Here is an 18673-nt window from a genome sequence, read left to right as displayed (position 1 = left end):
CCTAGCCACATAGAAAATCAATGACTGGAATACCCCCCTAGTCACGCTCCTGACCTAAACACCGAGGGCTCTCCATGGTCAGGGCGTGACCCGCTCTTCCACTCTCCGCTGCACCGCCAACCACCCCTCGTGCCCCCCCCCGCCCCAAACAAATCTTGGGGTTTCTGTGGCCACGGTCCCCGGCGTCGTCACTGTCATTCCATCTTCCTTGGTGTCTCCTTCCAAGGAAGGGTCTCACATCTGGACATGATTTCCTCCCATGTCCAAAACTCCTTAACCTCCATAACACGCTGCTTGGCCCTGCATTGGTGGGATATTCTGTCACTGTTGTTAGGATAGACGGACCAAGGCGCAGCGTTATTCGAGTTCCACATGTTTTATTAGTGAAACTTAAACAAAACAATAAACAACAACCATGAAGTAACAGCGCACACATCAGCACTCAACAAAACAATATCCCACAAAGCAGGTGAGAGAAAGGGCTTCCTAAATATGATCCCCAATTAGAGACAACGATTACCAGCTGCCTCTAATTGGGAACCATACAACCCAGCCACATAGAAAACCAATGACTAGAACACCCCCCCTAGTCACGCTCTGACCTAAACACCATAGAGAACTGAGGGCTCTCTATGGTCAGGGCGTGACACAAACAAATCATACTGAAAAATTACAAACAAATTACAGAAATGCCGACACACAATCATTCACGAATAATATAATAGATATTACATCTTATTGTGTGTGCACAATAATAATAATTGAGCTAAATGAAAATACATTGAAGACACGATTTGAAACATGTCTAATCTACATGATTAAGCAATACAGGTCTTCTGGTAACAACATTCAATTAGCCACCAAATGGAAATGACATTCTGGTGAGCTTGTTTTCTCATTTTCAGATCATCAATCTTAACCTAACGTAGGAGGAGTAAAAGAAACGCCTGAGGGAAGTCGGATGGAAACGGAAGCGTCCGTTTTGAGGCTTTGCCTCTTCTCTGCTTTTCCACATGAAAAGCGGATGATTTTGGTGACACCCACACGGATGCACTCACACTCACATCCATCTAAATTGAGTTTTAAATGCCAAAACAAAACACTAGCAAAACACTAGCAAATACAGAATAATAATACAGAATTTTCTCTCCCATTATTGTCTGACGTCATTGCTATAGCATTGTGTGCTGTATATTAGTGACTGTACTGTACATATAGACTGCACAGTGTATTGTATACATTTAAAAACAAAACAACTATGTTTTAAGTGAGAAGTAGGCATTGGTCTGAAATTCACGAGCACCACAATGCATACTTCACCCATACTCTACCAAGGTTTTCCAGCACACCACTTTGACCTACTACAGTAGCTATGTTGGTCAATTGTACTTTCAACAATGTGTATGCAGGTTGCTAAGGATTCAAACCTTCTCAAACAGCCTAGTTCACACTCTTACAGGAGGTGCTTCCACAATGATGTGATTTGTACCACATTCAAGGTAATGTATTGCACCCCACACTAAGACAATGTGTGCTTGAGCAAAACACAGGAATACAAGTAAAAGTACACAATAATGACAAATGGCAACAGAAAAAAATGTAGTTATTAGTATTTATTTAATATTAACAGTTGCATTTCTAGAGAGAAGCAAAAAAACTGAAGCCCATTTAAGCCAATATGGCATAAACTGGAAATGTTTACCCTGATCTCTTTTAACAAGACAAGGGAGAAAGCTCCTGTAAAATACACAAAATAATCAACATGTACCCACTAACTATTGAAATGAAAATGTTTTCTGAAGAAAGGCCTAGTACTGCACTACCTGTAAACAACAGTGAGTTATTACAAAAGAAACAATTTACAATCAAACGTACATTCATCAGACATAGTAAACTTTGCACTTACAATTCAGGGATGGCCACAATTGCGCTTGAATAGCTACAGGGTTATGCAGGCTGTCTTGTTCAAGCCCAGTTCTACCACACCTGATTCTACTATTTCATGTCTCTATGAACAGAAAGGCATGTATGACCCTGTGGCTCGTCAATAGCAATTTTAGTAACTCCTGATACAAACACTGTGACAAATGACAAACTGCTGAGAAACAAACACCTGTAACAAAAAAGTACAAAATACTTTTAAGAATAAATATTTACAAATCTGACATTGGATAGGTGCTCTAAATCCTTAGCTACAAATGTTTTTAGTAATGTTGTACACAGCTGTCCAACTCCAGTAAATGAGCACACATTCCCACATATATAAATGTCAGTATAAATATGAAATTAGATGGGCGTACTCACAGATCTGGAACAGAACATACAGAACTGCTACTGATAGTGTGTGATGTACTGTGTGAATATGAATAAGCGTAGGTCGTTGGTCAGCTAGACGTGGGCCAGCTTGAAGAATTTCTTAGCTTCTCAAATGACAGAAAGTGGTGCCTGAAAAGGAATTGTTTACAACCTGTGCAACTTATCGCATGTATTTGTAACGTAGGGATGACATGCATGTGACAGATGAGGGCAGTGATGGCTTCTTCTTCGAGAGTTTGAGAGCTGGTCTCTCCACTGTTCTCCCCTCTGTAGAAGTAAGACAAGCACACCACTACTAGTATGCGTCACACTCTCTGTACCTTGCCACTCAACGATGCCGAACGAACCCAAAGGCTCTTTTAAGAAACACCTAATAAATGAAAGTAATCACACATTGAGCGTACGTGTGCACACCAGTGTGCGAGTGTGTAATGGGAAAGAGGAGGGGGGGTCAATAGTTATACACGAAAGAGAATGGCCGAAATAGCCCCTCCGGTAGGTGAACCCAGGACCTTCAAACCCCAGCGTGGTGATGCTACGCATTACACTACGGACCCTGTTATAGATACAGTGGGGCAAAAAAGTATTTAGTCAGCCACCAATTGTGCAAGTTCTCCCACTTAAAAAGATGAGAGAGGCCTGTGATTTTCATCATAGGTACACTTCAACTATGACAGACAAAATGAGAAAAAAAAACAGAAAATCAGATTGTAGGGTTTTTAATAAATTTATTTGCAAATTATGGTGGAAAATAAGTATTTGGTCAATAACAAAAGTTTATCTCAATACTTTGTTATATACCCTTTGTTGGCAATGACAGAGGTCAAATGTTTTTCTTAAGTTTTACACACTGTTGCTGGTATTTTGGCCCATTCCTCCATGCAGATCTCCTCTAGAGCAGTGATGTTTTGGGGCTGTTGCTGGGCAACACGGACTTTCAACTCCCTCCAAAGATTTTATATGGGGTTCTGGAGGCTGGCTAGGCCACTCCACGACCTTGAAATGCTTCTTACGAAGCCACTCCTTCGTTGTCCGGGCGATGTGTTTGGGATCATTGTCATGCTGAAAGACCCAGCCACGTTTTTCTTCAATGCCCTTGCTGATGGAAGGAGGTTTTCACTCAAAATCTCACGATACATGGCCCCATTCATTATTTCCTTTACATGGATCAGTCGTCCTGGTCCCTTTGCAGAACAATAGCCCCAAAGCATGATGTTTCCACCCCCATGCTTCACAGTAGGTATGGTGTTCTTTGGATGCAACTCAGCATTCTTTGCCTTCCAAACATGACGAGTTGAGTTTTTACCAAAAAGTTTGATTTTGGTTTCATCTGACCATATGACATTCTCCCAATCTTCTTCTGGATCATCCAAATGTTCTCTAGCAAACTTCAGACGGGCCTGGACATGTACTGGCTTAACCTCTTACACTTATTGGCACTATTTCATTTTGGAAGAGTCCCGTTTTAAACAAGATATTTTGTCACAAAAAGATGGTAGGCATATAATTGCTACTGTTGGTCCCACTCTCGTGTCCAGGTCAAATATCTTCTCTAGGTGCCCTTTGTGAGCTTCAGGCAAAACCAAGATGACTTGGCATCCAGGAAATGACAAGGATTTTTGAGGCTCTGTCTTTCATGATTTCCTTATATGGCTGTGAACGCAAGAGGAATGAGTCTGCCCTTTCTGTGTTTCCCCAAGGGTGAGATCGTATTTGTAGGCAGATCGTTGGAAGATTGACCCCCAGATTTACCACGTGTCCCCCAGTGTCAGTGGTCTTGTATGTCTTCCATTTTTCCATAAGAAGCAAGCTTCCAAGAACTGCATGTCAATGATTTCTTGAGGAATTCCAAACTGCTTACCATGTTTGGTCGATTTAGTAGTTAATCCGGAAAAAGTTTCCTGTTGTAGGTGACTGCATTTTCGGTTTCTGTAGCCAGGCGCAATTTGAAAACGGAACGATTTCTCCTACACACAGACGCTTTCAGGAAACACTGCGCATTTGGTATGTGGCTGGGAGTCTCCTCATTGAAAACATCAGAAGCTCTTCAAAGTAAATGATTTTATTTATTTGGTTATCTGGCTTTTGTGAAAATGTTGAGGTACATGTACACAAAATGCTATGCTCTTTCATACTCTTACACAAATTAGTCAATTTCTATGGTTCAAAAGCATATTTTGAAAATCTGAGATGACAGTGTTGTTAAGAAAAGGCTAAGCTTGAGAGCAAACAGCATTATTTTCTTTGAGATTTTCAGAAATCTTGCTTGTTTGTAGGTGACCAAATACTTAGTTTCCCGGATCCGGGATGGGGAGTTTCAAAGGTTTTTAGGGGGACACGTTTGGCACTTAAAAGTCCTGGCGGCGTAATGTGATTTGATGGATTGTTTTTTCCCATTTTGTCAGGTCATTCAGTTAGGTCCCCCTATGATGTTCTCGGATTTTTGCTCACCGTTCTTGTGATCATTTTGACCCCACGGTTGAGATCTTGCGTGGAGCCCCAGATCGAGTGCCCCAGATCAGTGGTCTTGTATGTCTTCCATTTCCTAATAATTGCTCCCACAGTTGATTTCTTCAAACCAAGCTGCTTACCTATTGCAGATTCAGTCTTCCCAGCCTGGTGCAGGTCTAAATTTTGTTTCTGGTGTCCTTTGACACTTCTTTGTCTTGGCCAAAACTGTTTGAGGTTGTTTTGTTGTGGACAGGTGTCTTTCATTGATAACAAGTTCAGGTGCCATTGAACATTTAGGTGTACCTATTCCTTGGTTCCATTTTTTCTGTGGGAGAAACAATTGGTTGACTAAATATTTTTTGCCCCACTGTATGTCAACTAATCAAGATAGCAAATGTGCCATTTTATTTTGACTTCACACAGGTCGTGGAAGCAAGCAATGATCCTTATGAGGTTGTTGTTTTACCTGGATGCTTTGTGTGCGACCTGCACCCCTGCTACTTTTTACTTGTGAATGGCGAATTCAGGTTTTCAGGAACACATTACAAAGTAACTTGACACTGTGTTGATCAGTAAGCGCAAATTTGGATTATAATGACAAGAAGAAAATAGCATTGACAGAGGATGGTGCGAACTAAATTAATGAGTAAGCTAAGGGATATAATTTGCTATGGATTTTCTAACAGCGACCCGTTTGTTCTGGCGTGTGCATGTATTATAAATAAACAGTGTGGCAGTTTTCCCAGTTGATTACACACAACTGTTCAGTCATAGCAAAGCTAGCTACCTTCCTTTTGCTTGTTATCCAACTGGTGTAAGCTAGCTAGCTACCTTCATTTAGCTTCTTATGCAACTGGTGTAAGCTAGCTAGCTTCCTTCCTTTTGCTTCTTATCCAACTGGTGTAAGCTAGCTAGCTGCAGCTACAAGCATTCTCCTAGTTAGCTGCTAGTGTTGAGTAGCAACCGAGTTGCATCCGGTTTTAGAACTCTGAGATTTGGCTGAAAAGTCAGCATTGTCAAAAATGTTCCAGAAAAGAGGCACATCGTTGGTTTTTATTGGGCAGAAATGTGCACATGAGAGCAATACAAGAAGCGGGGAGGGTGTCATATTGGCTTACATGTGATGGTAGGGAGATATGACTTTAACATTGAGCTTCAACCAATGTGTACTATAGTCGCGCCAACCAGTATAATGTACTGCAGGCCTATAGTCTGTACTGTATACTATCGACTGCAGTGTTTCCCAACTGTCGACCTGTGGGCCAAATTTGGCTCGTGGGTGGTTTCATTTGAAACCCCCAAGTTTTCAGAGCAAGAAATCAACAACAATTATTTAAAAATATATATTTAAAAAATTTGAACATAAAAGACCAGGAAAACAGCTCCAAGTGATTTTTATTTAATACATCTGTTGCCATGTATTCCCACGTTTTAGTCAAACACTATATCTGTTTGGGCTTCTTGTGGTCAATTTACAGTCCACAAAATATTTGTAATTATGTAATTATCATTATTAATAATGATCCCTGCTGTTCAGTGAGTAGACAACAGACAGGGTATACTATAGACTGTGCTGTGTATTTTATATACAGTATGTAGCATACAGTGTGTAGGCTACTGTATAGACTTACAGAACTGGGGCTGGAGTGTCGGCGCAGTTTGGGCGACTCTTTCCCAGTGGAGGAGGCCTTGGAGGAGATACAGGCATTGTTCTCTGAGTGCACCCTCTTCACCTGGCTGGCGGGTTTCTCGAAGGCGTCGAAACCGCTCTGTGTCCGCTGAACCCTTACCTTCCTATCCTCAGGGATGGTGTCCAGGGGCGTGATGACCGAGTCCTTTCCCTGGCCGCTGCGTGTGGACATCTTTGTGACACATATCTGAGAGGAGAGAGACCCGAGAGAGAGGGAGGAGAGAAAGGAGAAAGAGGGTGAGCGAAAATGAAAGTGAGGAAAATGATTACATCTGCATTTACTGCTGTTCGGACCAATATTACCCCCCTTCCCCCCACCAACTCCCCTCCTCCTCTAGATCTACCTTCATGTAATCTCTCTGTCTGTCTCCATCTCTCCCTCCCTGTGGAGTCCCAGTGCTACCTCTCTCTGTTAGAAGGTCTTTATCTCCATATCCCTCTGATCAAAACACAGCAACCATACTACTCTGTTTCTGCTGCTGCCTCTTTTACACCCCATTGCTGCTGTGCCTACTCACATACTCACAAGTACACACAAGTGCACATATGCGCACACAAACACACACATACACACGCATTTCCTCTAAACACAATGCTACCTACCAGCTACTCCACAGCCGCCAAAGAGTGTGTTTGTTCCCTGGGCAAAAAAGGACCAGGCAGCGTGTCGTGTTGTGCCACAGCCTACCTTTCAGATTAAATATTTAGGACTGGACTCCTATTCTAATCACTACATATATACAATGACCAGGCTGAAGAAGAGTCACCTTGCAGCTCTCAGAGCGGAGTAGCTCTCTCACCCAGGTTAGGATTAGTCACGTTACACAGTTGGGCTTCTGACAGGGAACAAACAACAACAAATCATAATTTCCACGGGCTCTGTCGCAAACACGGACAAGCCAGTGGCTAGTGCTGATGGATTTCGCATTAGTCCCCTAGATAATTTTGATTGTATGGACATTCAAAACTGGCTGAAATGGATCGGGCGCTTTGAAAGGTACAGGGTAGCATCAGGCTTAAACGTGAAAAATTTGGCATTTCAAGTTAATACACTGATCTACTCTATGGGTGATGAAGCCGAGGATATATTAAATGCTTCAACGTTGACTGAGGAAGAGAAACTGAACTACAGTGCTGTTAAAGACTGTTTTGAAATGCATTTTGTAGGGAGACAACATTATATTTGAGAGAGCTCGGTTTAATATGCGCAAACAGGAGAAGGGTGAAACCACCGACAGTTTTATCACAGCTGTTCACAAACTAGCAGAACGTTGTCAGTTTGGCGGCTCAGGGAAGAGCTGATCCGGATCGGATTGTAGTCGGAATAAGAAATGTATCACTTTCTGAAAAGTTACAGTTGGATTCCCAGCCTATATTGTCCAAAGCTGTAAACCAGGTTAGGCAGAGTGAGGCAGTAAAAAGACAGCAGACGATGCTGCGCGACAGCAGCTCCTTGCAGAGCGAAGAGAGTGAGGAAATAGATGCATTTTCATACCGAGCTAAAAAGGAGGGGAACACAGAACAGAGACAGACGTGGAGAAAACAATCACAGACAGCACCAGTAGCTAGTTCAAGTGTTTGTCGCAAATGAGGACAATTTTCAGCTGTCTGTCGATTAAAGCAAATGCATGAGGTTTCAGAGGAGGTACAGTAGGACAGCATCTTTCTGGGAGAAGTAAAGGAAAACAATACTGGCTGACATTCAGACATTAAACTCAATAAGGAGGTTGTGTCATTTATACTAGACACTGGGGCAGCAGTGACAGCTATCCCAACTAGGCTGTATAGCTATAGTAGAGATGGCCCTTTGCTCTCTACAAACAAAAAACTGTACGGGCCCAGTAATAAGATATTACCAGTTGTAGGGCAGTTGGTGATTAAACTGGAGAGTAAAGACTAAAGTGCCCTCCAGCCTGTCTTCGTCATTGACTCTCTGGCCAGACCGTTGCTGGGGCTGCCTGCAATTGAAGCATTGCAACTCATTGAGAGAGTGAGCGAACTGGAGGACCCAGGTGAGGTTTTCAAAAATAAATTCCCAAAAGTGTTTTCTGGTCTAGGAAGGATAGAAGGTGACCACAAAATCCAGCTGAAAGAGGATGCTGTCCCCTATGCCCTTACCACCCCCCGCCGGGTGCCTATCCCTTTATTGGCCAGAGTAAAGGAAGAGTTGGGGAGGATGGAAGAAATTGGGGTGGTGTCTAAAATAGAGAGTCTCACAGACTGGTGTGCAGGGATGGTGGTGATCCCAAAAGCCAATGGGGACATGAGGATCTGTGTGGACATGACTAACTTGAATGAGGCACTCTGCAGAGAGAGACACATCTTACCATCAGTGGAGCAGTCACTGGCTCAGTTGGATGGCTCACTAGTCTTCACAAAGCTGGATGCCCGCTCAGGTTTCTGGCAGATACCGCTGTCATCAGAGAGTAGGGCATCACAACGTTTATAACACCGTTTGGACGTTACTGTTTTAACGTTTTGCCATTTGGAATCGCTTCCGGTCCTGAGCATTTCCAAAGACGCATGTCCCAGCTGTTGGAGGGGCTGAGTGGCATCATAGTCCACACGGAAAATGTGCTTGTGTGTGGAAGGGACAGAGCAGAACATGATGTAAGGCTCACAACAGTTCTGACCAGACTCCAGGAGACTGGCCTGACACTCAATGAAAAATGCACATCTGCACAGTCAGAGGTATTGTTCTTGGGACACACAATCAGTGCAGCTGGAATAGAGCGAGACCCGGAGAAGATCAGCGCCATCACAGATATGCCCAGACCCCAGAATGTGGCTGAAGTCAGGACCTTCTTAGGCATGGCCACTATATGTAGGTTCCTCCCACAGTTGTCAGATACAATCAAACCCCTGAGAGACTTACTAGCCAAAGAGAATGACTGGTCATGGGGTCACGTGCAACAGGTGATGTTTGACAAAATCAAAGGAGACCTGGCCTCACAGAGAGTGCTGGCCCAGTACCGTCCCCACGCTAAGACAAAAGTATCAGCAGACGCATCATCCTTTGGGCTAGGGGCGGTCCTCACACAGACGCAGGACAACATGGAGTGGCGTCCAATAGCATACATCTCCCGAAGCTTATCCGACACAGAGCAAAGATATGCTCAAGTGGAGAAGGAGGCGTTGGCTATCACATGGGCATGTGAAAGGCTCAGCCAATACCTTATTGGCCTGCAGTTTACAGCAGAGACTGACCACAAACCACTGTTGGCTCTGTTAGGGACAAAAGCACTGGACGACTTGCCTCCCAGAGTTCTGCGCTTCCGCCTCAGATTACTGTGATTCACCTACAAGATGGTGTATGTGCCAAGGAAGGCACTGATCACAGCAGATGCACTCTCCAGGGCCCCAATTAAACATCAATTATCAGAGGAGGAGCATTGTCTAGAGGATGAGGTACAGGTGTCCATTAATGCAGTAAGGGACAGCCTACCTGCATTTCAGACCAAACTGCAGCAGATTGCAGAGGGGCAACATCGAGACCCCACCTGCCGACAGATGCAAAAAGGGATGGCCCAGGCAGGAGGAACTGCCTCCGCTGCTGAAGCCATTTTGGGTTCACCAAAGTGACTTCCACTGTAATGGAGACCTTCTCCTGAAAGGACAACGGAGAGTTATCCCAGAGATTCTACAACCAGGAATGCTAGACAGAGTGCATGAGGGACACATGGGGATAACCAAATGCAGACTGAGGGCTCAATAGTCAGTGTGGTGGCTTGGTTTGAGTACTCAGATTGTCAAGCTGGTGGCCCAGTGTGAGGTCTGTACAAAATGTCAACCTTGTCATCCGGAGCCAATGACGGCAACAGAGCTGCCAAAATTACGCTTATCTGCTAGTGGTAGATTACTATTCAAGATACATTGAAATAGCAAAGACACCCATAACCACATCAGCTGGAGTTATCAATAGATGAAAGTAATCCAGGCAAGGAGTCGCTGAGGTCCTGGTTACAGATAACGCTCCCCAGTTCTCTGCCATCTCCTTTTCTGCTTTTGCCACAGAATATGACTTCACACATGTGACCAGTAGCCTCCATGCACAGAGTAATGATGAGGCAGAGAGAGTTGTGGAATGCTGAAAAAGAACAAGGATCCATACAGGGCTCTGTTAGCTTACAGAGTTACACCACTGCATCGTGGGCCATCGCCTGCCGAGCTCCTGATGGGCAGGAGGCTGCGTTCCCCATTGCCTGTCTCGCCGACTCAGCTTAAACCCAGGGGCAAACGGCTGAAAAACATGCAAACTGTAGACTTTAGACACCGTGCTACGGAGAGGCCAGAGCTGACCGAAGGTCAACATGTGTGTGGATTACAAACTCAAAGACACCAGCAATAGTGCTGAGGAAAGCGGATGCCCCATGTTCCTATGTGGTGGACACAGGCTCAGAAGAGGTACGAAGGAACAGAACACACCTCAGAGCTCTTCCAGATCTACCAGCCACACAGACCGAGGCCACAGAAAATGCACAAAAAGAGGGTGAAGGAGGGAGAATGCTCACAGAGTCACAGCGCGCCCAAAAAGGGATGTGAAGCCACCAGAGTGGCTGAAAGATTGTTACGTGAAGAGAAAACATACTGTTGGGGACCATTCCCAGCAAAAAGAGCCTAAGTTAATGTTCATACTGTGTGATTGAATGCTTTCATACTGTTTCAGGATGTGAAGTAGCGTGTTAGAGAATAATACTGGTTTCCAAATTGCATTTCAGTTATGCTTCAGTGGTTATGCATGTTGAGTTCTTCTTCATTGGAGAGGGGAAGATGTAGTAGGATGTCCCTTGAGGGTATCCGTACCTAGGTATGACATGCGAGGGTTAGGTTACTGCACTGATAGACAGGCTTGATCCTTGAGACACATTTGACAGAAGTACCGAAACTAGTACCAAAGCATTTGACATGTTCTAGTCTTGGAAAAAGTACATACATATTGGTATACAGTGCAACACTAATGCACTAATGCATGCAGAGTAAATCTCGACAACAACACAACGACATAACCCATATGTCCCAAACAAAACATTTTAACAGTAATTAATGCAAAAATAACATCAACAGCAATGTACAAGACCTTATATCAGATGCTTGTGTAAATGCACGTGCACACGCACACACACACACACACACACACACACACACACACACACACACACACACACACACACACACACACACACACACACACACACACACACACACACACACATGCATACTTACTGCATTACATCCTCTCTCTACCAGTTCCTCCCATTCCCCAGCCCACATCCCACTTCCCTTCCTGACCTCCCAAAAATGTCAGAGCAAGACTCTATGAGCCTCTCTGGAACTCTGTGGAGAACAGAGTGGCTGGCAGACAGAGAACAGAACAGACTGGCAGGAAGACACACACACAATCAGCATCTATGGTTGTGACATGTGCAAACAAACATTTGTGCATGCTATCATTATATCATGGCTGTAGGCAGGGCATACTGTCTGTAGTTTACCTATTATGACACCCTGAATCAGTCTCTGTCACCCTAACCCAGATAGGACAGTCTCACTATGATATATGAGCTGCAAGATTATTAGAGAATGTACGGTAGTGGTTTAGTGTCGGTAGTGCCTCTCCTTGTTCGGGTGGTGCTCGGCGTTCGACGTCACCGGTCTTCTAGCCATCATTGATACATTTTTCATTTTCCATTGGTTTTGTCTTGTCTTCCCACACACCTGTTTTCAATCCCATTCATTACCTGTTGTGTATTTAACCCTCTGTTTCCCCTCATGTCTTTGTCAGAGATTGTTTTATTGTCAGTGTAGTTTTATGTTGTATAGGTGCGCGACGGGTCCTCGTACCCATGTTTGTTGATATATGTACATTTTAGTGTTATGGAGCATGTTACGTGGACTTTATTAAAAGACTCCATTTTACACTCCGTTTGACTCTCCTGCGCCTGACTTCCCTGCCACCTATACACATATGCCTGACATTTAGTTACAATACAATATGTGATATATAGATTATTAGATAATGTGGTTCAATTACACTACAATATGAGCTAGATAGATTATTAGAGAACTGTGAGCGCAGAATTGCAAGAGGATGTTATAATACTTTTATTGCATCAAATGGTTGTTTTATGCAACAGAATACGGGGTTGTTAGAAGACTCATCTGTGTGTGTTATACTGAGGATGGGCCTCTGGATGATTTACGATGTCTTTGGGGATACCACATTCCAGAGCATGAGTTAATGTTTCTGTTCTATATGGTACCAGGGAGAGATGACCCCAGGGCCAGACCCTGGTCTCTACACAAAGAAAACAGTTTTTACAGCAGATACTGTCTGCTGTGAATTATAAGTATCTTTCATACAAATCTTAACCTTGTGACCCATTCCATACATCTGTTGGTCATGTAGACAGAAAGGGGTGTATCTTGGCTATAAAAGACCTTTGTACTTTTGTCTCGGGGCTCTCAACTAAGCATCTGAGGGTGATTCGTCAACCAGCCATCATTATCGTAGAGCACTCAATCGATTCACTTTAAATGTGTTTGTTGTATTGACCTGCTCCCTTATTAATACGTCAATAAAGATTCCGTTTAAGTATAACTCTGACTTGTGTGATACGTTTGTCTCTCCTCATTTGATTGTAAATAAATTAACCACCACAGAATGTACGGTAGTGGTTCAGCTACACTACAATAGGAGCAAGATATATTATTAGAGAATGTACGGTAGTGGTTCAGTTACACTACAATATGAGCTAGATATATTATTAGAGAATGTACGGTAGTGGTTCAGTTACACTACAATATGAGCTAGATAGATTATTAGAGAATGTACGGTAGTGGTTCAGTTACACTACAATATGAGCTAGATAGATTATTAGAGAATGTACGGTAGTGGTTCAGTTACACTACAATATGAGCTAGATATATTATTAGAGAAGGTACGGTAGTGGTTCAGTTACACTACAATATGAGCTAGATATATTATTAGAGAAGGTACGGTAGTGGTTCAGTTACACGACAATATGAGCTAGATAGATTATTAGAGAAGGTACGGTAGTGGTTCAGTTACACGACAATATGAGCTAGATAGATTATTAGAGAAGGTTTGGTAGTGGTTCAGCTACACTACAATATGAGCTAGATAGATTATTAGAGAATGTACGGTAGTGGTTCAGTTACACTACAATATGAGCTAGATAGATTATTAGAGAAGGTATGGTAGTGGTTCAGCTACACTACAATATGAGCTAGATATATTATTAGAGAAGGTACGGTAGTGGTTCAGCTACACTACAATATGAGCTAGATAGATTATTAGATATTATTATCTAGATAGAAGGTATGGTAGTGGTTCAGCTACACTACAATATGAGCTAGATATATTATTAGAGAAGGTACGGTAGTGGTTCAGCTACACTACAATATGAGCTAGATAGATTATTAGAGAAGGTATGGTAGTGGTTCAGCTACACTACAATATGAGCTAGATAGATTATTAGCTACACTACAATAGAAGGTATGGTAGTGGTTCAGTTACACTACAATATGAGCTAGATAGATTATTAGAGAAGGTATGGTAGTGGTTCAGCTACACTACAATATGAGCTAGATAGATTATTATCAGAAGGTATGGTAGTGGTTCAGCTACACTACAATATGAGCTAGATAGATTATTATCAGAAGGTACGGTAGTGGTTCAGCTACACTACAATATGAGCTAGATAGATTATTAGAGAAGGTATGGTAGTGGTTCAGCTACACTACAATATGAGCTAGATAGATTATTAGAGAAGGTATGGTAGTGGTTCAGCTACACTACAATATGAGCTAGATAGATTATTAGAGAATGTACGGTAGTGGTTCAGTTACACGACAATATGAGCTAGATATATTATTAGAGAATGTATGGTAGTGGTTGAGTTACAACACAATATGAGCAAGATAAATGATTAGAGAATGTAAAGTAGTGGTTTAGTTACAATACAATATGAGCTAGATAGATTATTAGAGAATGTACAGTAGTAGTTCAGTTACACAATGAAATCTTGGTTGAGGAGAATATTAGAAGATGTACAGTGGAGATCTGGGGAAGACTGTATTAGAGGATGTACGGTAGTGCTAAGGGGAGGTCAAAGGTAATGCATCTGGCAACCTCCCTCCCATCATCACTACTTATCCTATTATCTGTAATGCTTACCCAGTCAGACAGACCAGAGACAACAGAGGTTTAGTCCTCATTCACGGCCTCCCTGCCATGGTGTAAAGGTGCATTTCCTTTTCACACGGAGAGACAAAGGGCCAATATGGTAGCCAGAGACGCTGCGAGGCGATAGGAGAAAGAGTGGAAAAACACCTTACCCTCTCTCCGTCACTATTTAGAGCTTGTTGCTCTTGTTGTCAGTGTTCCTGAATGGTAAATGAATGATGTGTGTGATGCGCACATCTGACACTAACTAGGTCAATCCTTTGACTGACTAGTCTCTTTCTCTCTTTCTCGCATCTTTCTTTGTGATGTGACACCCCTCTCAGTCTTCTCCACCTCCTCTAGGCACTGCTTGTATATATCTGTAGGGCCTATTATAGAGCGGTGTGAGGATGGAGAGAGGGCGGTTCTAAAGGAGGCCAGGAGATCAGGAGAGCGAGAGATCAATGGGTGATGGGCTGCATGAGGAAGGAAGGATGTAGGAAGGTGTGACATTCATTCCCACTTCCAATGAGGTCAGACGGGCTGTCAGAGGTGGGTCAGGATACACTCTACCTGCCGTTGCTATGGGCCACTGTCTCAGAGACAGCAGTGGAAAGAGCAGAGATGCTTTGTATTTACTTGTTATTAAGAAATTACTGTAAGTGGTAAAGAGGGACTTCCTGAAATTACTGTAAATGATAAAGAGGCACTTCCTGAACTTGCTGTAAGTGGCACTTTGTGGTAACTTAATAACAGTTCAACATAATAAAAATTGAAATGTTTTGCTCTGTTTAGCTCTGGCCCTATATTATATAATACAGCTCTTATACCATATTAAAATGTTACAATGTCAGCCTTCAGATATTTATTGAGAGAGTTTCCCTTACTTATAATCTAAGCCTACAGATATTTAGTGAGATGAGTTTCACTTCCCAACCAACTCCTAATTAACTAACATCAATGGTTGTATAAAATATTCAGACAGCCGAGCAGACGGACCACTCCGTCGTTCATTGTCCTAGATCTTTGGCCATCATTAGAGACGCAGTGCCATGAGATAAACACACCCTCTGGAAAATAACACAAACCATGTCTCAGAAAACAACACAACACTGCAGCACTGCAGCACACATAACAGTGACTGCCCATAGCCAGAAGAGCTGTGTTAGTTACATCACAGTGACTGATCATAGCCAGAGGAGCTGTGTTCATTACATCACAGTGACTGATCATAGCCAGAAGAGCTGTGTTAGTTACATCACAGTGACTGATCATAGCCAGAAGAGCTGTGTTCGTTACATCACATTGACTGCTAATAACCAGTGGAGCTGTGTTCGTTACATCACAGTGACTGACCATAGCCAGACGAGCTGTGTTCGTTACATCACAGTGACTGACCATAGCCAGAGGAGCTGTGTTCGTTACATCACAGTGACTGACCATAGCCAAAGGAGCTGTGTTCGTTACATCACAGTGACTGCTCATAGCCAGAGGAGCTGTGTTAGTTACATCACAGTGACTGCTCATAGCCAGAGGAGCTGTGTTCATTACATCACAGTGACTGATCATAGCCAGAGGAGCTGTGTTCATCACATCACAGTGACTGCTCATAGCCAGAGGAGCTGTGTTCATTGTATCACAGTGACTGCTCATAGCCATAGGAACTGTGTTTGTTACATCACAGTAACTGCTCATAGCCAGAGGAGCCGTGTTCATGACATAACAGTGACTGCTCATAGCCAGAGGAGCTGTGTTCATGACATAACAGTGACTGCTCATAGCCAGAGGAGCTGGGTTCATGACATAACAGTGACTGCTCATAGCCAGAGGAGCTGTGTTCATGACATAACAGTGACTGCTCATAGCCAGAGGAGCTGTGTTCATGACATAACAGTGACTGCTCATAGCCAGAGGAGCTGTGTTCATGACATAACAGTGACTGCTCATAGCCAGAGGAGCTGTGTTCATGACATAACAGTGACTGCTCATAGCCAGAGGAGCTGTGTTCGTTACATCACAGTGACTGCTCATAGCCAGAGGAGCTGTGTTTGTTACATCACAGTAACTGCTCATAGCCAGAGGAGCCGTGTTCATGACATAACAGTGACTGCTCATAGCCAGAGGAGCTGTGTTCGTTGCATCACAGTGACTGCTCATAGCCAGAGGAGCCGTGTTCATGACATAACAGTGACTGCTCATAGCCAGAGGAGATGTGTTTATTGCATCACAGTGACTGCTCATAGCCAGAGGAGCTGTGTTTGTTACATCACAGTGACTGCTCATAGCCAGAGGAGCTGTGTTCATTACAATGACTGTATATATTGGGTTTATTATTTACAATAAGGCATTTATGTCAAATAGGTTTTGCTAGAAACTGACCATAGCACTGTTGAGTTATTGGAATAGAAGATGTTTGTTTCTGTGGTTTAAAACCATCTCCCAGAGAGGAAAGTGGCTATAGCCATCTGTAGAGATACAAGATGGGGCTGGGCTAGAGTTAGTGATGGGGAAAAGAGGTTCAGATACAGTAAGACTGGGCATTGGGTTAGGCTTTGGGAAAGGTAGGTGATTTTCTAAATTTTTCCCAATCCACTAAACTACAGTATCTATGCCACAGCTGGGTTGATAAGAATGATGTATATAAACCCTGGATTGCCGATTGCTATGTATTGGCCATTGAGAGGCTTTGAAGCCATCGGTCAGCCATATTGGCACACCCAGGTCGGAGCATTCCTTCATAGGAATTAATGGAATTCTACAGTATTTCAATGAAATGTTTCAAGGACTAAATTACATGTATTGAAATATTATATGTATTTATTAAGGTGTCTGTAACAGAATAAATGTGACAAAAACAAATGTAGACATTAATAAACGTATCTATAATTATATTCTATAACTTCCAAAATACTTTTTTACAACAGTGAGGAGTGCCAAGATGGAGGCACGATGGCTTCAACACAGTGCCCCCATCTGACATCTAGTGTATAAATCATTGGTTAATAAGCCTGACTAGAATAAAACACAAATTCAAATAGAGCAAACCAGACCCTTTACAGCTGTCCACAAAAAAAGAACTGTGCCCTGACCTGTCCCTTCATGCCTTAATCCCTCTGTTTTTCCACCCTACATTCCTCCGTCCATCCATACCTCTGCCCCTCAATCCTTCCATCCATCCCTCCCACATGTATCTATCTATAGGTTGTGTGAGTTATACAACACTTTGTCCATCTAGATCCAGCCATTCAGCCAGTCAGTCAGCTAACCATCCAGCCAGCCGACCAGAGGACCAGGCCTCACCTCCACCTCCTCCCTCTGATTAGTACCGAGAGAACTTGGCTCTGATTTGGATGAAGATGGAGGATAAAAACTCTGACATATTAATGAGTAAATTGGCAGGCTTCCCCAGCACTTCCAGCCTAAGGAGCCAGAAGCACACAGGGTCACTCAGACCAATCACTCTGACACTTACAAACTCCAGTGGGGATCTCTCCCTACTCTGGACCAATGCCAGCAACCCAGCTCAGCTATAGTTCAAATCTCACTGTTCAGAGCCAATCAGAACAAGGAGAGGAGACCAACAATGGATCAATAAGTAGAACAAGGTAATCTAATCCACTAGACGTAACACATCCCAACTAAAACCTCCCCTCTATTGAAGAGTGTTGAAGTGTTGGATGTAGTGTCTGACAGAATGTGCCTCTGTTGTGGTTTTGGTCCAGGGCAGAATGACTGTTGGCTTAGGTTCAGCCTTACTGACACGACTGTAAGAGGTTCAACACTAGGCGAGGCTGGGCTTGTCTGAAGACATTATTGTTAGAGGAATAATAAGAGGGACTGGGAGGCCGGCCATCTAGAGGGGAGTCTTCTCATTCTGTAGAGTGGCTTGGCTTGGCTTTAGTCCTGCAGAGCCAGAAACAGACAGTCTTCTGAAGGGCAAGTGAGGATAGGTTGGCTTGGAACAAGGTGGGATGGATTGGGTGGGTCTTTGGTGGGCATTTAAACTTCAGCAAGTGGAGCAGTAGTCCGGT

At 43.3% G+C, this 18673-nt stretch overlaps 1 protein-coding gene across 2 annotated transcripts in view; it reads right to left on the bottom strand.

Moving 5' to 3' along the window:
- The window catches only part of LOC135522064 (cyclin-dependent kinase 14-like), a 222440-nt gene that overhangs the window by 159167 nt on the left and 44600 nt on the right, over positions 1–18673 (bottom strand). For both annotated transcript variants that reach the window (XM_064947981.1, XM_064947982.1), the window contains one exon: positions 6399–6644. In XM_064947981.1, the coding sequence (XP_064804053.1) occupies positions 6399–6644 (246 nt within the window). The remainder of the gene's footprint in view (positions 1–6398; positions 6645–18673) is intronic.

This window comes from Oncorhynchus masou, chromosome 30 (assembly GCF_036934945.1).
Source record: "Oncorhynchus masou masou isolate Uvic2021 chromosome 30, UVic_Omas_1.1, whole genome shotgun sequence".
NCBI classification, from domain to species: Eukaryota; Metazoa; Chordata; class Actinopteri; order Salmoniformes; family Salmonidae; genus Oncorhynchus; species Oncorhynchus masou.
This window is presented reverse-complemented; position numbering and strand designations above follow the sequence as displayed.